Source organism: Carcharhinus amblyrhynchos, chromosome 26 (genome assembly GCF_965287045.1).
Source record: "Carcharhinus amblyrhynchos chromosome 26, sCarAmb.v2.hapA, whole genome shotgun sequence".
NCBI classification, from domain to species: domain Eukaryota; kingdom Metazoa; phylum Chordata; class Chondrichthyes; order Carcharhiniformes; family Carcharhinidae; genus Carcharhinus; species Carcharhinus amblyrhynchos.
This window is the reverse complement of record NC_137349.1, coordinates 16,840,162-16,864,653: the sequence shown is the minus strand read 5'-3', so window position 1 is coordinate 16,864,653 and position 24,492 is coordinate 16,840,162. Positions and strand designations below refer to the sequence as shown.

Here is a 24,492-nt window from a genome sequence, read left to right as displayed (position 1 = left end):
TTTGATTTGATCTGTGGGGTGTGCAGAGCCAGGAGTCACAGTCTGGAGATACAGGGTAGACCATTTAGGACAGAGATGAGGAGACATTTCTTCACCCGACAAGTGGTGAGCCTGTGGAATTCATTACCATGGGAAGTATTGATGCCAAAACATTGAATGTATTCAAGAGGTGGCTGGATATAGCACTTGGGGCGAATAGGATCAAAGGTTATGGGGAGATTATGCTATTGAGTTGGATGATCACCCATGATCGGGTTGAATGATGGAGCAAGCTCAAATGGCCTCCTCCTGCTTCTATCTTCTATGTTTCTATATATTATTTGGCAGGCAACGAAATCTCTGTTCACTGCAGCGAGACAGGAGGATCCCACCAGTGTCAACAGCCGGAAAGTTCAAGTTGCTATTTTTCACCACTTCGCCGCCTCCTTCAGAATCACAGATTATTACAGTGCAGAAGAGGCCCTTTGGCCCTTCAAGTCCGTACCAATGCATGAAAGGCCCTGAACTGCCCACCACTTGACAGTATGTGGTCCCTAACCTTGAATGTTATGGTGTGCCAAGTACTCATCCAGGTATTTTTTAAAGGATATGACGCAACCCGCCTCCAGCACCCTCCCAGGCAGCACATTTCGTACCATTCCTTCTTGTCCCCTTATCTCTCTTGGAGGGTATCAACTTCTTGTTCCAGATGTTATCTCTGTTATTCATGTCCAAGCCTCAGAAGTGTGTGTTGGCAAGATGTCAACCCAACTGGGATATTACAGACAAAACCAATCATGTCCACAGCTGATGTTCATACAGCATCATGAGGAGTAAGCACCTGACTGATTTTCTGTTCATGTTTTTTGAAGGAGATGACTATAAAAAATATGTTTTGCTGCTGTTAATTTGAATCATTTGTAAAGACTTAAACCAGGAAATGTTTGCAAGGCTTCTTCTTGTCCTGTCTGAGAGCAGAGGAGCCCCATAGCAGATTTATGTAGCAGAAACTGTGATTTCAAGAAGAAATTAGATATTGCTCTTGGGGCTAAAGGGATCAAGGGATATGGGAGGAAGTCAGGATCAGGATAATGAGTAGGATGATCAGCCATAAACAAATGAATGGTGGAGCAGGCTTGAAGGGCCGAATGGCCTACTCCTGCTTCTAGATTCTACATTTCAGTAAAACATTGAATGTGTGAGCACTTTATCATAATACAATGCTAGCCCTAATATTCCCTCCAAAGAATTTAACTCCCTAATAGATGAAACCTACCTAGCTAGATGTGAGAGCAAGTCTTGGGGTAAAATAAACAGCACTATCATTTATACTATATTGTGTATAGGACAACGAGGTATGTCACTGTGAAAAATAACCTTAATCCACCCTTTTCACCAATTAAGAGTTTGATTTATGGTGTGCTATAGGTTTTATCACTCTGCTTGTGTCACCAGTTCACAGAATCTGCAGCAGCTGTAAGAACTGGGAAATGGTTGATAATTTATAGTTTCCAAGAATAAAATTTAAAGGAGTACATCTTTTAAACTCATTCGTAGTACATGGGTATTGTTGGCTGGCCAGAATTTATTGCTTGTCCCTAGTTGCCCAAGTGCAATTGAGAGTCAACCACATTGCTGTGGTTCTGGCGTCACACGCAGACCAGATCAGCAGATTTCCTTCTCTGAAGGACGTCAGTGAACCAGATGGGCTTTTCCCAACAACAGGCAATGATTTCATGGTCATCAGTAGATTCTTAATTCCAGATTTTTTTTAATTGAATTCAAATTCCACCATCTGCCAAGGTGGGATTTGAACTCGAGTCCCCAGAACATTAGGTAGGTTCCTCGGTTGACAGTCCAACGATAATACACTAGGCCAACGTTTGACTGTTGTGATCTATACCAGCTGAAGTTGAATACTCCTGATCCGAATAATATCACCTTCCACTTTACACAGCCAATCTGATTCAGGAAGAACAAATTTTAGGTAGAATTAGCAACGTGAATTGCCAGTACTGGCAAAGGAAGGTATTATTTCACAGAAGGGGAAGAAAAAGAGGCTCCAAGGAGTTGCCTTGGTGCTATTGTTAGAGATCATCCATCAGCCATATTGTAAGGGAAGACTGTAATTATCCATAATTAGACTGTAATTATGCGGTTAGCATTGCTACTTCATAGCATCAGTGACTCGGGTTCAATTCCTGGCCTTGGGTCATTGTCTGTAGAATTTGCACCTTCTCCCCCTGTCTGTGTGGGTTTCCTCCAAGTGCTCTGGTTTCCTCCCAATTGCCAAAGATGTGCAGGTTAGGTGGATTGGCCATACTAACTGTGTAGGGTTACAGAGATAAGACTGGGGGGAGGGCCTGGATGAGATGTTCTTTCAGGTGCAGACTTGATGGGCCGAACGGCCTCCTGCTGTAGTGTGTGTTTCTATCATGGGGAGAAAAGAAAGAGAAAGCCTTGGAAGGCAGGAGAAAAAAAATTGGAACAGAAGAAGGAGTTAGAAGACAAAACTCTAATTGCTGAAAGTCAGAAATAGAAGTAGAAAGACTAGCAAAACGCTCAGCACCTGAAAGTGACAAATAATGTTTGAGGTGGAGGAGATCCTGGAGTTCTGATGAAGGATCTCAGCAAAGATGTTCATTTAACTCTCAAACCCAGTGACTCTCTGGATGTGGACTGCCTCAATGGTATTTGAGGTGGAAATTCAGAGGCTGTGCTGTATCACATATTCCAAATACAGAAATAAGCTGCGGGAAAAGGATTAGAAACAGTAACGCAGGGGCAGAATTAAATGTCTACCCACCGAACCCAGGAGCGAGTGGGAAGCGGGGAAGCCCATACAATGCAGATGAAATGGCGGGCAGTGGAGTGACTGTTGCCTTCCTGAGTCCCCCCGATTAAGAGCAGGGGAGGTTGAGGTCGGCCCTGCCAAGTGAGACCTTGAAGTGTCCAATTCATGGCCAACTAATCCCTATCACCACTGGTAAAATACCAGCAACTATGTTGCAACGTTGGGCGGCAGGGGGAGAGGGATGCATGCAGCATGTGGGAAGGCTTCGCAGTACACTCTGCACAGTCCACTCACCCCTCTAAGCCTCCTGCAGTATCATCAGTGGCCACTGCTCACAGTGGCGCTGCTGGGAGTTAAATGCCAACTGCCTTCTGATTGACTGGCAGGCTTTGCCTGAAGGGTGTGGAAACCACAAAGGCAGAGCAGCAAACAGTCTGACGGGCATTTAATTCCATCAGTGCTCCTGAAAATGGGTTCAGTCAATGGATGAGGCCACAACCCATGATCTCAGGCTCAGGGCTAAGATACTAACACAGAGTATTGGTCCATAATCAATAATAGCATTATTAATAACAGCAATATCAAAATCTCTCACCACAGTAGATGAAGCAAAATTGGGAAAGATTTTCTCTGGCACTAGGAACAGTTTCTCCCTGTCCACTCTGACCTGACTGCTCATGATTTTGGATATCTCTGTCGCATCACCCCTCCATCATCTTTTCTCCAGAGAGAAAAGTCCCAAATTCCCCAATCCATCTGCATGACTGGAGTTCCTCATTCCTGGAATCATTCTTGTGAATCTTTTCTTGAATGCTTTCAAAACCGGCAGAAAGAATGGTGCCCAGAACTGGATGCAATACTCCAACTGAGGCCGAAGCAGTGTTCATTATGGGTTTAACATAACTTTTTCCTTTTTACAATTCTTCGTGGGACATGGGCAGGGCATGGCTGGCCAGCATTTGTTGCCCATCCCTAATTGCCCTTTGGGCAGTTAAGAGTCAGCCACATTGCTGTGGCTCTGGAGTCACATGTAGGCCAGACCAAATAAGGACGGCAGATTTCCTTCCCCAAAGGATATTAGTGAACCAGATGGGGCTTTCCAAATGATCTGCAATCGTTTCATTAGTTAAGAGTACATTCTTAATTCCAGATTTTATACTCTATGCTCCCATGGATAAAATCCAAGAGGCCATATATCCTGCATTCTCAATCTGTGCTGCCACCTTCAAGGATTTGTGCACATGTGCACTCAGGTCCCTCTGCTCTTGCACCTTTTTTAGAATTGTAGCCTTTATTTTAGATTGTCTCTCTGCATCCTTCTATCAAAATGAATTGCCTTACAATTACCTGAATTAAGTTTCATCTGCCACTTGTCCACCCATTCCACCAAATAGTTTATGCTCTCTGAGCTTCTATGCTGTCTTTTTTATGGTTCACAATGCATCCAGGTTTTGTGTCATCCACTAATTTTGAAATTGTGCCTTGTACACCAAGTTCTAGGTAATTAATATATATCAGGAAGAGCAGAGATCCTAACACTGATTCTTGGAGAGGGGAGGGGGGAAGGAATCCACGATAAACTTTACACGAGTCCAAAAAAAACACAACCGTTCACCCCAACTCTCACTGATACACATCTGTTGAACTGGGATTGATTCTATAACAACAATTGATAATTGATCAGTATAAACACTCTCACAAAGTAACTCCTGGTGCCTTCTTCCAGAATGAAGCAGCTTCTTCCCTGCTGCCATCAGACTTTTGAGTGGACCTACCTTGCATTAAGTTGATCTTTCTCTACACCCTGCAACACTACATTCTGCACTTTCTCCTTTTCTTCTCAATGAACGGTATGCTTTGTTTGTATAGCACGCAAGAAACAATACTTTTCACTGTATCCCAATAAATGTGACAATAATAAAGCAAATCAAATCAAATTGAATCGAATGTATAAAATATGAAACTAGCCTTGAAATGTAATTAAGCATTTCAACACATGAATTAGATTATGATAAAGGGGTACATGGGAGTGAATACAGAAAATTCATTTTAGGGTTTGCCATTTAGCCCACTCAGTTCATCCTCTCTTAGTACATGATGACACCTCACTTCCTCTATAAAATTGCTGTTTTTTATTCACTTCCAAAAATGAATTGTCCTATAAATAGATATTCCGCTTTAAATGAGCATTTGCTGAGCTGACTGATCCTTGTAGCCTAGTTTTATATTTTTGTTTTAGTCAGGAAAACTGCGCGTTCATCATTTCCGAATGATCAGGGTTAACCACCCTTTGAACCATTGCCCACTTTCCCCCACTGATGTGTCATGAAAGTCCAAATCACTGAAAGTAGGGACTGACCCCAAAATTGTTGCATCAAGTAAATGTTTAAAGAAAAAGTTCAGCTATCCAAATCACCAAGCCATTTCCAAACCTTTTCTGTAATCCATCCTATTACATTGCAAAAGAGACAGTTTAGTGCCACCCAATTTTTGGTGCTTCAGCCAGCTGCAACTAAGCTTAATTCGACAAGCAAGTGTGCCTGAACCTGGCCTCGGGTAACTGATTTAATAATGCTTTCCCGCTTACTTTATAACATTTCTTCCATGCTTCCTACTTTTTCAATTTATTTTCAGCTGCGATTGCATGGATCAATCCCAAATACTGATGTATTAAGTGGTCTATGGTTCACATTTGATCATGATGATAGAACATAGTACAGCACAGGGACAGGCCCTTCGGCCCACAATATTGTGCTGAACATGACGCCAAATGAAAATAATCCCTTCTGCTTGTCCTTGATCCATATCCCTCTATTTCTTGAATATTCATGTGCTTATCTAAAAAGCCTTTTAAATGTCCCCATCGTATCTACCTCCACCACTACCCCTGGCAGCGCATTCCAGATACCTACTGTCATGGATCTGGAGTCACATGAAGGCCAGACCAGGTAAGGACAGCAGATTTCCTTCCTTAAAGGGCATTAGTGAAACAGATGGGTTTTTACGACAACCACCAATGGTTTCATAGTCATCATAAGGCTTTTAATTCCAGAGTTTTGCTGAATTCAAATATCCTGGTGGGATTCAAACCTAGATCCCCAGATAATTACCCTGGGTCTCTGGTTCAGTAACAATGCCACTACGCCACTGTCTCCCCTAAGTGACAGTGAGAATTTGGAAAGAGCCTCCGTAAAGAGTTTGAACAGTCACCCTGTGAACTTCAGTGGAAAGGAGATCTGGCGTGATATAAAACTGTCTGCTGGCTCTGCTGCCACAGAGCTGTTCTTTGATAAGGACCTTGTTCACTTTGGTAGTCTTGGGGGTGGGTATATACCACTGAGGATATGTCTTAGTCTCTCTAAGCTGAACATCAAAACTTATGCCAATTAGCTTCTGTCTAATACTGGGGATAAGAAGTGCAGTACCTCCGTCCTTTTTCCTGTGTTTTCTTCTCGTGGTCAAATAGCGATGCTTCATTAAAAGAAACTCGGCGACCAGTTGAACAGGTGGAAAGAAATCGCTCTGTTTCCAGGTCATGATAGCTGCCAGAGGACAAACACTCGGAATCATCAACTTTGATGGTGATTTCTGAAACAACACGGAAACAAAAGTTAAAATCATCTCCAGTGTCACATTGCCAATGCTGATTGGTGGTGGCATGGCAACACCAATCAGCATGACTCAAGCTCCAAAACAATTACAACAAAAACAGAAAAATGCTGGAAAATCTCTGCAGGTCTGACAGCATCTGTGGAGAGAGAATAGAGCCAACGTTTCGAGTCTGGATGACCCTTCGTCACAGCCTCTAAAACTATTAGCAGTTTCAAATCGGCATCCAATGAAAACCTATGTTGAGATTCATATCTTTATTCATTCCATAGAATCAAAGAATCCATACAGTACAGAAGGAGGCCATTCGGCCCCATTGAGTCTGTACCGATCACAATCCCACACAGGCCCTATTCCCGTAACCGTCATTTACCCTGCTAATCCCCCGACACTAGGGGCAATTTAGCATAGCCAATCCGCCTAACCCGCTCATCTTTGGACTGTGGGAGGAAACTGGAGCACCCAGAGGGAACCCACGCAGACACGGGGGAACATGCAGAGAGTGACATGTGGTGGAGTTGAACCCGGGTCCCTAGCACTGTGAGGCAGCAATACTAACCACTGTGCCACCATGCCACCCAAAGGCTCTTCGTAAATAACTCTTACTGCATTCAGTGGAGCATATCTGATTGTTAGATAACAATGGTGCCTGAAACTGCTTTTGTGCTCTCAAAATTATTTAAAAGTTCGAATTATGAAATCTGGCCGACCCTGGTAAAACACATTGTCATGGTTTACCTATACCTGCCCCCCACAGTGTGGTTTCAGCGGAAGTTCATTTCTGCTTGTACGTTTCAGCGTAAGTACAGCTGATAGCACTGGAATCTGCCTGGTGCACTGCTCTCCCTGAGACTCAAGATGAAAATTGCACAGAATCTGCCAATCTATAGGGAAATCTGTTCAATCAATGTCGTTCAAGTTTGGTATTGAAAGGTATTATGTGATACTTCTCCGTCCCTTCCTCCCAGAACACAATATCATTCATACTATTCTCCCCACCCATGAGTCACTTCCTTGCTTGATAGTTACGTATAACTCTACAGGGCAGAAGGAGGCCATTCGGCCCACCAAGCCTGCATTGACAATAATCCCACCCAGATCCTATTGCCATAGCCCCACATAGTTACCCTGAAAGCAAGGGGCAATTTACCACAGCTAATCTACTTAACTTGCACACCTTTAGACTGCGGGAGGAAACTGGAGTGCTCAGAGGAAACGCATTCAGACACGGGGAGAATGTGCAAACTCCACCCAGTCAGTTAGCCAAGGCCAGAATTGAATCTGGGTCCCTGCAATGTGAGGCAGCAATGCTAATTAACCATTGTGTCACTGTGCCACCCACGGTGTATAACCTCATGCTATGAAAAAATCAAGCCATGGACAAACCACACGAGGATTTGGTTTTCGTTTTTACGAGAGAGTTGTGTGTGCTGATTTCGTTGAAGGCTGGCAGTGTTGGAAAGGAACATTTTTCTGTTTTATGTATTTAATGTCACTGTCAGAGCAGACACATAACATCCAGAAAAAGATTCCCCTTACACTATTCTGACAGCATATTTTCAAACAGAATTCCCTATTGCACCAATGTGACATATCCATTTCCCACAGCAGCTATTCTTCTGACTGCTCACGGTAAGATTGCTGTATTCATGTCAATTTGTGCTCTGATTTGGACAGTTCTTTACCGTGCAGTCATGCTCACTCAAGAACTGGATTGAGACCATCCAAACTCGGTTTACATATAACACATCCAAGTGTCAGTGGAGGAACTTTCATCCCAAGAGTTTGACAGAATTGTGTTCAGCATCAGAGGTGAACATACTCCATTTTAGCCCCGGCCCATCCACTTCACACAGTTAAAACATTGATGAATACTGTGCTTTTCTTTCACCGCATGCCGCATCGCTTAATTAATTTATTTATTAGTGTTAACACTGCAACGAAGTTACTGTGAAAATCGCCTAGTTACCGTACTCCGGCGCCTGTTTGGGTACACTGAGGGAGAATTTAGCACGGCCAATACACTTAACCAACGCATCTTTCATACTGTGGGAGGAAACCGGAACACCTGGAGGAAACCCACGCAGACACAGGGAGAACATGCAGATTCCACGCAGACAGTGACCCAAGCCGGGAATTGAACCCAGGACCGTGATAATGTGAGGCAGCAGTGCTAACCAGTGTACCACTGTGCCACCCATGGACATAAGAAATAGGAACAACAATGGCCATTTGATCCCCTGAGCCTATTCCACCAATAAGATCACAGCTGAGCTGCTTTAACTCCACTTTCCTGCCTGCCCCCCGCCCCAGTAATTACTCTTGATTTCCTTGAGGATCAAAAGTCTATCTAACTCAGCCTTAAATATATTCAACATCCCAGTTTCAATTGCTTTCCAGGATAGAGAATTATAAAGATTAATGACTCTCTGAGAATATAAATTCCTCCTCATCGGCATCTTTAATAGGACAGCCCTCATTCTGAAACTGAGCCTCTAATTCTATATTCTCCCATGAGGAAAGACATCCTCTGAGCATCTACTCTGTCATACCTCCTCGGAATCAATAAAACCACCTTTCATTCATCTAAACTCCATAAGATACAGGTCCAACCCGCTCAGCTTTTGCTCGCTCCCCCTGCCACCGCTAATGCACAGTGCAGCAAAGTGCATCATCTGTAAGTTGCACTGCACAAGCTCACCAAGGCTCCTTAGACAGCACCTTCGAAACCCGAGACTGTCACCATCAAGAATTATAAAATCATAGAAACCTTACAGTGCAGAAGGAGGCCGTTCGGTCCATCGAATCTGCTCCAACAACAATCCCACTTTATCCCCGTAATCCCACATATTTACCCCGCTAAGCCCTCTAACCTACATACCTCCCGGACACTAAAGAGCAATTTAGCATGGCCAATCCACCTAACCTGCACGTCTTTAGACTGTGGGAAGAAACTGGAGTACCCGGAGGAAACCCACACAGACACAGGGAGAACGTGCAAACTCCACACAGACAGTGGCCCAAGCTGGGAATCGATCCCAGGTCCCTGGAGCTGTGAGGCAGCTAACCACTGTGCCACCACGCCATGCCGACAAGGGCAGCAACACATGAGAACACCCCCACCTGGAAGTTCCCTCCCTCCCATGATCTTCCCGATTTGGAAATATATCACCGTTCCTTCACTGGGCCAGATTCCTGGAACTCCCTCCCTAACAGCACTGTGGGTGTGCATACACCACATGGACTGCAGCATTTCAAGAATGCAGCTCGACACCACTTTTTCAAGGACAATTAGGGATAAGTAATAAATATTGGCCTAACCGGTGAAGGTCACGTTCCATGAATGAATTTTTAAAAATCCATTTGTCACAGAAATGGATCCGGTGTATTTTCTCTGAACTGCCCCCTACATTAGTGGTTCCCAATCTTTTCAGGCACACCGTACACTTCAATGGGACTAACAATTTAATGGCATACCCACTTTTTTTCAGCGGATCAATTGCTTATAAACGTCGTACAATGTAGCAGCAAACCGACAATGGCCAATCATATACAAGGGCCGGGTCACCTGGTGTCCTGTCTCCATGGAGATGGAATGTTGGCTCTGGTTACATTTTTGGCGGGCTCTGCGCGGATACTTGTTTCAGGCCATTCAGAGAGAAGGATTTGGAAAGGTGATATCACAACCAACAACAAATCTCGAAATATATTTATTTATGTAGTTATTTTTAAAAATTGCCGGTCTTAAATTAAGAATAATTGGATTAGACAAGGCTACGGTCTGGGAGAAAGTGGAAATATTACAAACCAAGACTGCAAATCAAATGGACAAAATGGGTGGGATTTTTTGCTCATGCTCGCCCCAAAACCGTAAAATCCCACCCGAGGTCAACAGACCTTTGTGTGGTCCTGTCCCACCCACTGTGGTCCCTGTGGCGAGAAAGATGGGGAAAATACTACCCAATGTGTTGCAAAATAAGAGGGAGAAAAAGATTCAGATAGACCTGGAAATTGTTAAGTTAAATTTGTTAATTTTTTTTGAAAGTGCTGAAGTCCATGGTGGTCTTAGAGGGGGGAGCAAAGAGCAAGTGACTGCCAACAAACCTACTCCCCACAACCCTAAATATAACGTCTCATTAGAATTTGGAGGAACACTAATCCTTTCAGCTAAACCTTACAAGATTGCAATTTCATTTATTAGTTACAAACAGTGGCCTGTTTCAATCCATAAAGAAACACAAATGTCTCCAATCCTATGCACCACGCTTTGTTTTCTCTCTCTCGTTCACTCAGAGCCTGTGTGCCAGAAGAGCTTTGAGATATTCTTGCAACAGAATTTACACAGCGGGATGCCATGATGTGAGATGCCGTCATTGGATTGGGGTGGGCGCAGTAGGAAGTGTCACAACACCAGGTTAAAGTCCAACAGATTTATCTGGAATCACGAGCTTTTGGGGTACTGCTCCTTCATCAGGTGAGTGGAGAGATAGGTTCACAAACATGTTATAAGACACAATTAAGACAATTACAATTTTTAATATAATATATATTTTAATATAATTTTAAGACAAATAAGAAATTATGTCTTTGCCTCTATATGCAATGTTTGGAAACCACCTCTCTATTCACCTGATGAAGGAGCAGTGCTCCGAAAGCTCATGATTCCAAATAAACCTGTTGGGCTTTAACCTGGTGTTGTGAGACTTCTTACTGCACACACTTGGATGTCAGTGACCCTGCAGTTATATCCCCCAAACACGAATCATTATTAAGGTGCTTGATACTAAAAGTGATTTCATATATGACTTTAACCAAGGGAAAACCTTTGCGCAAATACGTAAAACAATGGTGGGTGGATGTAAATTATGTACACAGGAATTCACAAGAACACCAATAAAAACAAATTCAACATGAGTCCAACTAGATCGGTAATCCCGATGTGAAATAACCTAGCAGAGAGAGTTGGCAGCCTCCTACCTGAGACATGACTTTGGGTTTAGCACAGCCAAGGTGGCACAGTAGCAAAATAGTCAGTGCCAGGTGTCCCGGTTGGATCGTGGCCTAAGGTAACTGTCTGTGTGGAGTTTGCACGTTCTCCTCATGTCTGCGTGTGTTTCCTCTGGGTGTTGAGGTTTACTCCCCCAATCCAAAATCTGTACATGTTTGGTGCACTGGCATACTAAATTGCCCCTTAGTGTCAGGGGGATTAGCTGGGTAAATATGTGGGGTTATGGGGTTAGTGCCTGGATGGGATTGTTGTCAGTACAGGCTCGATGGGCTGAATGGCCTTCTTCTGTACTGTAGGGATTGTATGACTCTAAGCGAAAAGACACTGTGACTCCATCTCCATAAACCACCAGCCTCTATTTCTTCTATGGACCAAAAGATGTGTGTGTGTGTGTGTGTGTGTGTGTGTGTGTGTGTGTGTGTGTGTGTGTGTGTGTGTGTGTGTGTGTGTGTGTGTGTGCATGTGCAGGCTGAGTCATGAATAGTCGCCCTTTTCTTTTTAAAACTCATGAGGAAATGTATCACTTGTCAGTTCTGGGGAGTTACACAGATTGGGGAGAGGAGGCGTTGAACCACTTTTCTTTTAAAGCACATCTGTCTTTAGTCAATTGAGGGGGGGATGTTGCTGCAAACAAGGATCCACCAACATTGTCGTTTTAGGTCTTAATAAATGAACACCTTACAATGAACGTATTGGCAAACACTTGAGCAAAGTGACAAGTTATTAGTCTGCCAGGTTTAATTGCCATGCTAGTTTATGCAATTAAGTTACAGGAATGGGTTTGTTGAAACACAATATGCCTGTAACTAAGTTACTAATACATTAAAGACAGTCTCAGTAGAAATTTGCTCAGGAGTCTCAGGATACAGCAGATTGAATGTTTTGGATTATATTTTGAAAGGTGAGGGGGAAGAGGAGAGAGAAAACTTCCTGAGTATACCTGATTTCAGTAGAAATCTCCACACAGAACAAACACACACCAGGAAGATCTGCTGACCCAGCAGAGGAATTACAGGGTAGCCCAAGAGGTGAGGGAGAGAGGGCAGCGCTGTAGCTCATCACTACCAAAGAACTGTAGTTCCCAACTTGCTTTTGATCTATGACTTGAATTTGTGAGTGGAAGGGTGTGTTATTCCCCACATTTTACACTTCGGCTGTGGGGCACATAAGAAATTAAATGAGGTGGTGGTGACATAATTGTTTTCTTTACTTATTCGTCTAACAAGTAGGTTTACGTTAACACTGCAATGAAGTTACTGTGAAAATCCCCTAGTTGCCACACACTGGTGCCTGTTCGGGTACACTGAGGGAGACTTTACCATGGCCAATGCACCTAACCCACAGTGCTAACCACTGTGCCACCATGCTGCCAATTGTCCTTTCCCTGGTACAAGTAGCTGCCAAATTGGTTTGAGCCGACACCTCGTGCTCTGCGATGAGGAGATGCAGGTTCACCTCAAGAGTGAGCTGAATGTTAACAGGGGTGCTGGCGATTGGCACGGCTCTCTCTCTCAATGGACCACACAGCAGGAGAAGCACAAAACCACTCGGTTTACAAATCAAATTGGTTCCCATTTCACTCAGTGATGTAAACAATTAACAAGATGCATCCAGATAAAAGTTCAAACTGCTTTTTTGGCCACACAAAAGTCAGGTTGAAAACCACTGTCCTATGCATGCATAAACATCCTTAAATAAGGTGATCAAAACGATGAATATAGGTCCATTGATGCCATGTAGTCAATTTTGTATCAAGGCTTCCTTCCTTTTATATTCCATCAGCCATGCAATAAAGACCAACATTGCATTTGCTATCCATAAAGATGCTCATTCACAGGTTAGGGAAAATATAACTAATTTATTGACAGGTTAAAACTATACAGAGGCTTCCAGCCTAGTGGCTGCAGTCAGACCCTGAGATGACTTTGAATATAGAAACCTGCACTTACCAGGGTGCTCCTCCCTCCCCCCTGCTCTTTGATTGACTGCCTGTAGATTGATCCTTACGAGGACAATCACAACACCCCTCCCTCTCTAAGTCCTTTTGTACAAATGTGAATACTCAAAACAAAGTAGGTTTTCATGCTGCTTGTTCTATCCCCAAAGAATGGAATGTCCAAAGGGCTAGATTTTCCATAGCCCGCAGTCCAACACGGTGTGTTTCCCAGTGGCAAACGTGGCTCACAATGACCACTTTCGGGGTCTCCCAGTCCTGTCAATGTCCACAATGTTTTGTGTAATTCTCCCGTCCCACTACTAGGGGACCCGTTGCGGGAGGGATGCCTTTGGCAGGACCAGAAGGTCCTGCTGGTGGGAAGGGCTAGAAAATCCCACTCTAAATCTCCATTTTCCTCACTTGACAAATGCTCTGTTGCAATTCTATATTTCCTGCACAGTTTTGTAAGACATCAAGGAGTCCTTCTTAAATAGCACCTTCTGTAATGATAAATTTCAGTAGATGTTACTGTGTATGCAAAGATCATGCTAACTGGAACCAAATTGAAGGCTATTCATATATCCTGATTTGTTTGAGATATGTGAAGATTTCCATACCAAAGGTTTATCATTTAAATGCATTTGCACAATATCAGGAACACCTCAGCATTTTTCAGTTGAGACACTATTGGTAACATCTGAAGTCAGAGGCACTCCAGATTATTAGCACTGATTTGCATGCGTGCTAATATCTCTCATAGAAGAAAAAAACTCCACTTGTGGAATCTTATCAAAACGACTTCTTCATTTTTTGAAAGCTAGGACAGAAGCGGAGTAAGCATGTAGGCTGGATCAGGTAATGGCAGATTTCCTTCCCTAAAGGACATTAGTGAACCAGGTGGGTTTTTACGGCAATTGACAATGATTACACAATCATCAGTAGATTCTTAATTCCAGTTTTTTTTTATTGAATTCAAATCACACCATCTGCTGTGGGATTGGAACCTGGGTCCCTGGAACATTAGCTGAGATTCAGGATTAAGGATTTTAATCCAAGGACACTTTAGCGCTACATGTTAATTTAACTCCACAGGGTCAGCACTCTCTAAGAGTGGCCAATAGCATTCGGTAATGAAATGAAACATTCTGAAGAAATAACAGGATTAGAAAAGGATGTTAAACACTTGGATATTTCTAAAACATCTTAACTCAAGATTATTCTGATGGTGGTTCTTTAAAAATGCATATTGTATAAACAGAATGTCACTGGTCACTCGAGTTGCCAACCATGGTTGGGCTTGTTCTTTAAGGAGCCTTGTGGGGGAGTGCAGAACTAGGAAACACAATTTAAAAAAATTATGGGTCTCGCAATTATGACTGAGATAAGGAGAAACATTTTCTCATAGAGGGTGGTTCGACTGTGGGATTCCCTTCCTCAGGGAGCAATGGAGGCTGGATCATTGGAAGTACTCAAGGCTAAGTCTGATGGATATTAATTGGACAAGGGGCTCAAAGGTTGTGGAGAGGGTAATCAGGAAAATGGGGCTGAGACAACAATCAGATAGGCCATAATCTTACTGACAGCAGGTTCACGGGGCTGAAAGGCCTACTCCTGCCCCTAATCCTTGAGTGTTATAAACAAAACTGCTTAAAAGTAAGGGAAAAAAGGCTCTTTTTTTAAAAAAACAACCTTATGACTTTATTCCGGAGTTGCTTGGAATGAGGTCAAAGAGATTCATCTTTCATCCCTAGAGTGTCCAGTATAATCCTGAGGGGGAAACAGCCGTATTGTCCATTGTGACTCAACAAATAACTCGACTCATGAGCCTAAACAGAACTTTTTGTAATGACATTTCTCAAAGAACACTGTTTTGGCCACAGTTCAACCAGTTGGTAGTGCAATCCATTGTTACCTCTGGGACACTGGCCATGTAAAAGGACTGTGCACGCCATTAGAAACCTGGGCTTGTGTACAGACTAAACCATGAGTTAGAATTCAAGATGTTATGATTGACAAAAACTCTATCTGCAGCCTTCATTAAAATTAGCCCCAAAATGATGCACGCTGATTGAAAACAAGTCACAGATTATATTATGGGCGGGATTTTACAGCCTCGCTCAGGCGAGTCTGGAAATTCCCACCCGAGGTCAGTGGAGATTTCTGTCACCGGACCCTCGCCTGTGCCGATTCCCTGGCAGGCGAATGGTAGAGTTTCGGCGTTATCACAGAATCCCAACAGTGCAGAACGAAACCATTCGGCCCATCAAGCCTGCACTGACAACAATCCCACCCAGCCCCAATACCCGACACCTCACATATTTACCCTGCTAAGAGGTAAAAGACACTAAGGGGCAATTTAGCATGGCTAATCAACACATCCTGCACATCTTGTGGACTGAAGAAAAGTCCAGTTTTTTGGGATGAAAAAGTGGAGTACCAGGAGGAAATCCATGCAGACGCAGGGAGAATGTGCAAACTCTACACAGACAGTCACCCAGGACCAGAATTGAACCTGGGCCCCTGGTGCTATGAAGCAGCTTTGCTAACCACTGTGCCACTCAGAAGACTGCAGGTTTTACTCTATTAGTCAGATTTATTCCATTAGTCAAATTTTATTATATTTAATTTGACATAAGCAAGATTAAGTTACTAATTCTCTCTATAATTGTGCATTAAAATATTATCCATTATATCCTATCATCTATGCTTCATGACGATGTATAGCTGTTTCATAATGATCACAATCTTTTTTAAACTTCAGTTCACCAAAGTGAAGGATGGTGGTGGAACAAGTTCCATTCTGTATCGGGGGGGTCAATCTTAATGTTGAATTCTGGTGTAAAGTTGGCAGTATCAAAGTAGCAGCTCATTGTACACTTTGGCCGGAATTCTCCGGCCTCCGAGCCATTTGTTTCCCGCTGGCAGGAGGTGGCGTATTGTTGGCTAGCTGCGGGATTCTCTGGTCCCACTATTGTAATGGGAACTCCCACTGACGTCAACCCATGCGGCAGGAAACCTGTGGGCAGGGGTGGGTGCTGGTGGGGTGGAGAATCCCACCGGTGAGAATGGCCGGAGAATTTCGACCCTTGCCTGATTAAAGTCAATGGAAAGAAGTGCTTGGTGTGTGGGGACAGTTAATTTGAAATTACACATGTTACAGCATCACCCAAAATTAAAATTCGATCCTCCACCACCACCGTACCACCAATCCCTCGCCAGCGGCATCAACAAGAAACATTCCCATGTTAGATCCGGAATAAATCTGCTTCCATGTGGCCACCAACCTCAGAAAAACCTCACTGCATTAATGCAATGTGTTCCCAACTCTCACAGCACCTGAATTAGATTGTCAATGTAATGCTAAACACCATTAAATTAGAGAGAGCTTATCTTGGCCCAGAGTCCACTGAATTAACATTACTCAAAACCTTGCAGTCTTTTTATTCGAGGTTTTCCTGCTCCTGGCACTCTCCCAGCACACAGCACTGAAGTTCCCTTTAAACTGCGCAGACTGACCCAAAGTAGCCAAGAGTGCCTTTCATGAGGACTGACTCTGGGTTAGCCCGCCAGGCCAGCGAAAGGATGAGGAAATAAAAAGAGACTTGGACACATTTCAGGTCTCCAAGGCTGCGAGGATGGAGGTCATGACGTGGGGATGCCACTGTTGGACTGGGGTAAACACAGTAAGAAGTCTCACAACACCAGGTTAAACTCAATTTTAACTTTAATATGGTGTTGTGAGACTTCTTACTTAGGATGGAAATCACAGTTGAATAGTCGGGGGGTGAGAGGGATGTAGTTAAAAGATTACAAAGTCGCTGACCTTACTTTTTTCCGCCAAGTCCTGGAATCTCGTCAATGTTTCTATTAGTAGGAGAGACTAGAATCCAAGGGCACAGCCTTAGAATAAAGGGATGACTCTTTAGAACCGAGATGAGGAGAAATTTCTCCAGCCAGAGAGTGGTGAATCTGTGGAATTCATTGCCATAAAAGGCTGTGGAGATCAGGTTATTGACTATATTTAAGACAGAGATAGATATGTCCTTGATTGGTAAGGGGATCAAAAGTTGTGGGAAAAAAGTGGGAGCGTGGGCTTGAGAAACATATCAGCCATGATCAAATGGTGGAGCAGACTCGATGGGCTGAATGGTCTAATTCTCCTCCTATACCTTATGGTCTTCCTGTCAATCCTCTGCTGGGATCTCCAACTAGAGTCGTAGCACAGAGATTAGGTGGGAGGCCAAGAATGCCCAATGACCACAGCTACAGTGGACACTTGGCTGAAATTCTCCAGCCTCCCAGCCCCTTGTTTCCCGCTGGTGGGAGGTGGCACATTGTTTGCTAGTGGCGGGATTCTCTGATCCCGTCGCTGTCAATCGGAATTCCCACTGATGTCACCCCATGCAGTGGGAAACCAGCGGGTGGAGGTCCAAACCATTCATAGGCAGCAGTACTGCACATATCCCTGTTTTCCCAAGGAAAATACTGGGGCAATATAAGAGGATTTGAAGCTTGACTAAGGGTTTCAGGGTACCTTTTTCCTAATCAGGTTAGTCAAACATTAATCCAAATTCTCAAGCTGCTGTGCCGGGATCTGAACTGGTGCTCTCGGGATTGAGAGTCCTGGCATCTGAATTATTAGTTCAGTAATATAATCACTAATTAATTCTACTGAACTACAGCCTGGGGAAAACGCAGGGAAGAAAAACGAGAGGGAAGAAGGTGTGCTACTGATTCTTATTTCTAATGACAGATCTTGTACATTTATGCAGTCCTGGCCTCTCCCCTGTGAATCATATATTCACAGGAAACACTTAAAAAAGCGAAGAAAGTTAGTCAGATTCTCTTGTTGTAGTTGAATGATGTAAACAGATTAAAATAGCCAATGCAACGGCGAATAGCACTGGATAAAAGCAAATTAGTGCGGATGCTGGAATCCGAAACTAAAGGAAAAAGTGCTGGAACATCTCAGCAGGTCTGGCAGCATCCGTAAGGAGAGAAAAGAGCTGACGTTTCAAGCCCAGATGACCCTTTGAGGGATTTTCACAGTAACTTCATTGCAGTGTTAATGTAAACCTTACTTGTAACTAAAAAATAAATTTTAAACTTTATCAAAGCTGCTGACAAAGGGTCATTTGGACGCTCTTTTCTCTCCTTACAGATGCTGTCAGACCTGCAGAGATTTTCCAGCGTTTTCTCTCTTGGTTAGCAAATAATAGCATTGTCTCGATTGAAAGCTGCAAAGTCCTGTGACTGGTCCAACTTTTACAGTTAGCTTTTCTTCTTTATTCCACCACATCAGCATTCACCATACGTGTGCACAGCCAAAGGTATAGCTCCTGAAATCTGAGGCCCCAGATAAGCACACATGCCAATACAGTGGAGCCGATACTTGGCAGTACTGCCACTGCAAAACAGCTGTTATTTATTAGTATCACAACTAGGCTCTTTCAAAAATGTGGCGACAATCAGCCAGTAAGTGCTATAAGATTGGTGATTCTATGATCTTGTTTGTGGATGTCCTTTTAAATCCGGTGACAGAACCCAAGCAGTTTCATTTTATAAGATGACTGCAGCTCTGACCACCATGTCAAACTGATTTAGAAATAATAGTCCATGTTTAGAGATTTTTTTAAAGCCTTATCAGTGTCACATGTAGGTTTATATTAACACTGCAGTGAAGTTACTGAGAAAATCCCCTAGTCACTGCACTTTGGCGCCTGTTCGGGAACACTGAGGGAGAATTTAGCACGGCTAATGCACCCTAACCAGCACGTCTTTTGTATTGTGGGAGGAAACTGGAGCATCCAGAGGAAACTCACTCAGACATGAGAAGAACGTGCAGACTCCACACAGACAGTGACTCAAGCCGGGAATCGAACCCGGGTCCCTGGAGCCAAAAGGTAAAAGTGCTAACCATTGTGCCACCCAAGAGAATATTAATGAATGGGATTTCATTTAATAATGTCAACATGGATGTTTTAAATTTTTTTTTAATTATAAGGCTCAGATGCAAACATCTTTGATTCAATTTTCAGACATTGAAAAATGATTGTACTTCTTCCAGCAATCAGCTGAATTAGAAAACAAGGCTCAACCTGTGATGTAGAGAACAGAAGGGAGGCCAGACAGCTCATTGGCAATGAATACTTGCTGTCACCAGCACTAATGCGAGGTCCAATGCACACATTCCAAGCTATTATAAAACCCAAAATAGAAGCTTTGGCCAACCAGGCTAAAATGTCTGATGGCATTATTTTTCAGATTTATGAGAAACTTTGGTCTTGAAATTTCACTGAGGTTCTTCCACCATGATTTTTTTTTAAATCATTTATGGGACATGGGTGTCACTGGCTGGCCAGCATTTATTGGCCATCCCTAGTTGTCCTTGAAACTGAATGGCTTGCTAGACCATTTCAGAGGGCAATCAAGAGTCAACAACATGGCTGTGGCTCTGGAGTCACATGTAGGCCAGACCAGATAAGGACAGAAGATTTCCATCCCTAAAGGAACATATGAGTTTTTCTGACAATTGACAATGGTTTCGTTGTCATCAGTAGACTCTTAATTCCAGATATTTTTTATTAAATTCAAATTACACCAGTTGCTGTGGTAGGATTCGAACCCTGGTCCCCAGAACATTAGCTGAGTTTCTGGATTAGTAGGTTAGCAATAACACCCTTTTCAATCTATTCAGCTACTTGCATCATTTACTTTGTTGGATCTGCTGATCTCCCCACAAAATTTAGGCAGGGAGTCCCACACCCATCCCTATTGGATCTCAGGGCTTTTACATGTTAAGAGATCAAATAGCCTGATCAGTTCAGTTCTGAAACATTAATTTTGCTTCCAGTTGCAGTCAGACAGGTTCCACTCTTCCAGAATTTCACTCTGTCAACCTCACATTTAGCAGTTTTTTCTCATTATTATCACCATGATATGAATCACTGCACCACACCATCTTATATCCTCATAGAATCCCTATGTGCAGGAGGAGGCCATTCAGACTGCACCAACATCAAATCCACGCAGGCCCTATCCCCATTACTCCATGCATTTACCCAGCTAGACCCCCTGACACTTAAAGGCAATTTAGCATTCCAATCCACCTAACCAGCACATCTTTGGAGTGTGGGAGGAAACCAGTGCACCCAGAGGAAACCCATGCAGACACAGGGAGAATGTGTAGACTCCTCTCAGAGACCGATCTGGGCTGGAATTGAACCCAGGTCCCTGACACTGTGGAGCAGCAGTGCTAACCATAGTGCTACCCAAAGGTTGTTCTTACTACATTCAATGGACCATACCTGATTGTTAGATAACAGTGGCACCTGAAACCACTTTTGAGCTCTCAAAATTATTAAAAAGTTCAAATTATGAAATCTGGTCAACCGTGGTAAAACATGTTGTCATGGTTTACCTGTACCTGCCCCCCCCACATCCTGCGGTTTCAGTGGGAGTTTGTTTCTGCTTGTATGTTTCAGCGTAAGTACAGCTGATGGCACTAGAATCTGCCTGGTACACTGTTCTCCCTGACACTCAAGATGAAAATTGCACAGAATCTGCCAATCTATCGGAAAATTTCTTCTATCAATGTCGTTCAAGTTTGGTATTGAAAGGTATTTATTATGTGATACTTACTTCTCTGTCCCTTCCCCCCAGAACACAATATCATTCATACAATTCTCCCCACCCATGAGTCACTTCTGGAAACCAGAGATCCAAAGGAAACCCACTCAGAATGTGCAAACTCCACATAAACAGTCACCTGAGGCTGGAATTGAACCTGGGTCCCTGGTACTGTGAGGCAGCAGTGCTAACCACTGTGCCACCGTGCCGCCCCTGGGAGGTTACTCTTAGCATTCTCACCAACATTTGCTCTTAACTAAGACCACCAGAAACAGGTTCATCTCTCTTCACTGTCTGCAGGATCATGCAAAATGTGCAGCATGACTATTTGGTTCACTTGCACAACAGTCAGTGCACTTGGAGGTAAGTCTATGCATGAAAATTGCTTTGAGGTATCTCTGAGATGTGATAAGTTGTGATTTAAAGGCATGTTTTTCTTTTTTTTTCATTTCATCACTGCCTGACCAAGAGAAATGTTCTCCAAAATGAATGCATTTTTGGAATGGGCTGCAACAGTAACAAATTTATTGCGCAGTTACCCTGCTGCGCTAGCCTGCCGATTGTCAATACTTTGATAAAGTATGCTCTGACCTTTAACATCCACCACAACAGTCGCTGTCAACAGAACTATTGATCCAAAACAACGTGAAATGGATGTCACATCTCTAAAAATATTACACGAGGCACACAGTCCATAAACTTTATTGTCCCTGGTGACATTTTTGGACACATTTTGCATCGACGTTTACCACTGTAAATTGCTATGTTAACATTTTCCATTCAATTTCGCAAGATCGTATGTTGTGATGTGTGTGGAAAACACGGACACAAGCAGGTATTGGAACAAGTATCTGAAGTGTTCCTATGTTGTTGCCAACTTGTATATAAAAATAGAATCATGAACAACACCAAGGATAACTTACCAAAATAATCTCTGTTATTACTAGATATACTTGTTTTCTTCAGTTTTGTTGAATTTCATGTTTATGAATTATTACTTCAGACAATTATCATCTGACAATTACCATAAGGTATCCACTATTCTTGATGCAATGACACCAGAAGTTTACCTTTAATCAAATAAACAATATTGCCTTGAAACCTTATGGTTAGGAACGGCTGTTTTATCTCAAACATTGATTCCTCAATCCAATGTGCGGGGAGATTGCAGATGTGACTGCAGCAGAGGGGTTGGCATCACGGAAAAAGACTCCCAGAACCAACTTCCTTCAGGTTCGGAGCTCCATGACAATTTATGATATTGAGTTCAAAACCTGCCCGCGTTCATTTCACCTGCGAGTCTCATCATAGAATCCCTGCACTGCAGGAGGAGGCCACTGGCCCCTCAGGTATGCACAAACTCTCTGACAGAGTAGCTTATACAGGCCCTCCCACACAACCCCCTGCTCCTTATTCCACCCTGTGCCCCCAGGGGCGGCACGGGGGCTCAGTGGGTAGCACTGCTGCCTCCCAGCACCAGGGGCTCGGGTTTGATATCCGGATCGGATCACTGCCTGTGCGGAGTCTGCACGCTCTCCCGTGTCTGCGTGGGTTTCCTCCGGGTGCTCCAGTTTCCTCCAACAGTCCGAACGACGTGCTGGTTGGGTGCAATGGCCATGCCAAATTCTCCCTCAATGTACCCAAACAGGCGCCGGAGTATGGCGACTAGGGGATTTTCACAATAACTTCATTGCAGTGTTAGTGCAAGCCTACTTGTGACTGATAAACAAACTTCAACTTTACTTTTATCCCATAACCTTACACACTTGCTGTGGCCTACCCACCTAACCTGTGCACCTTTGGAGTGTGGGAGGAACCTGGAGCACCCGGAGGGAACCCACGCAAACGTGGGGAAAGCGCACAATCTCCACGCTGACAGTGACCAAAGCCAGGAATTGAACGTGGGTCCCTGGTGCTGTGAGGCAGCAGTGCTAACCACTGTGCCACCCATAGGGTCAGAAGTGCGATGCAAAAATATTTAAGTGAACATGATTCCCAGTCTGGTATACTTACACAAAATAACTCTAATTGATCAAGAAGGTAGCTCACCATCACTTTCTCAGGGGCAATTAGGAACGGACAATAAACCCAAGCCCCATGGACAATGTAAAAAGAAATTAGTTCCTCAAGATTTGTGCTAGATTTGCTATTTATTCTTTACAAGGAGCACTCAATTAGGCCTTGGAAGGGTTTGCAATTTTTACAATTTTTCTTTATTGCAGTGTTCTTGGTGAGATTTCGGCATTGTTATGAAAATACTAGTTTTGCAGAAAAGAATCTGACATAAGATGAGTGAAAGGAGGTCCGAAGGCCTTAGATCATTCTGCAGCTTCACGCACCTGTTAACTACACAGGATAACTGTGTCAGCTGGCTACAGGCTAACAGGGCAGAGATTTGTGACTTATGGTAAGGATACCAGAAGCAAACTTGCCAGCTTGAGACACCAGTACCAGTGGTTGGCAAGATCAGTACTTCCCTAATACCTATGGTTCTTCCAGCCTCATGACACATGAGGTACCAACTAGGCCATATATGCATCAAACAGGTGACTGCCCTTCTGGCCTGTTTTCTTTAAAGTTTTTAAAGTTTATTTATTGGCATCACAAGTAGGCTTACATTAACATTGTAATGAAGTTACTGTGAAAATCCCCTAGTCACCACAATGCAGTGCCTGTTCGGATATACTGACGGCCAATTTAGCACGGTCAATGTATCTAACCAGCATGTCTTTCAGACTGTGAGAGGAGCACCCAGAGGAAACACATACAGTCACGGGGAGAATGTGCAAACTCCACCCAAGCCGGGATTCAAACACGGGTCCCTGACGCTGTGAGACAGCTGTGCTAGCCACTGAGCTACCGTGTTGCCACTACTTTATTTCTTACTGAACTATTGAACACATGCGCAATGCTACCATTTGGTTCACTTCCCAAAGTGTCAGAGTCGATTGCTGTCCACATAGCGATGCTGATGGATGCAAGTGTGGCAAAGTTTGCATTCCATGTTGCATATTGTCAGTGCCCTTTGTAGAGTACTTCAAGGCTAAATGAAAGCTGGGCAAACGGTTAACAACATGTTATATGACACCAGTGGTGAGTTTCACCTGGGTAGATGTTAGAAACTGTTTTCAATAAACAATTTGAGCCAAATTTGCAGATTTGTTTTCAACAACCCAAGCAAGAATTCAAACACGAGTGATTTTTTTACCACTATTTCTCTTTCCCCTGCCCGCATTACTGTAAAATGCTGACTTGTCCACAGGGACCGTTCCAAGAAAACCCAATGCTACATTTACCAAGTGGTCATTCCTTGTGTGTGAACGCAGAGGTGAGTGCTGGAGGGTTACTGGAACACAGTGGCGTCGCAGTTGTATACAATGATTTTTACTAGGTATTTGCATACATGCTCATTCCAGTCAAAGTCTGCAGTAAGAACTAGGCATTTTCATCCAGTTTTGACCAATTTACAGGGAAGGGATGAGGGAGTGGGATTAATCAGATAGCTCTTTCAAAAACCTGGCAATGATCGGCCAGTAA

General features: G+C 43.5%; 1 protein-coding gene across 6 annotated transcripts in view; it reads right to left on the bottom strand.

Annotated features, from left to right (window-relative positions):
* cbarpb (CACN subunit beta associated regulatory protein b) overlaps positions 1 to 24,492 on the bottom strand; it is a 201,861-nt gene that overhangs the window by 61,042 nt on the left and 116,327 nt on the right. For all 6 annotated transcript variants that reach the window (XM_080212988.1, XM_080212985.1, XM_080212986.1 and 3 more), the window contains one exon: positions 6,199 to 6,361. In XM_080212988.1, the coding sequence (XP_080069114.1) occupies positions 6,199 to 6,361 (163 nt within the window). The remainder of the gene's footprint in view (positions 1 to 6,198; positions 6,362 to 24,492) is intronic.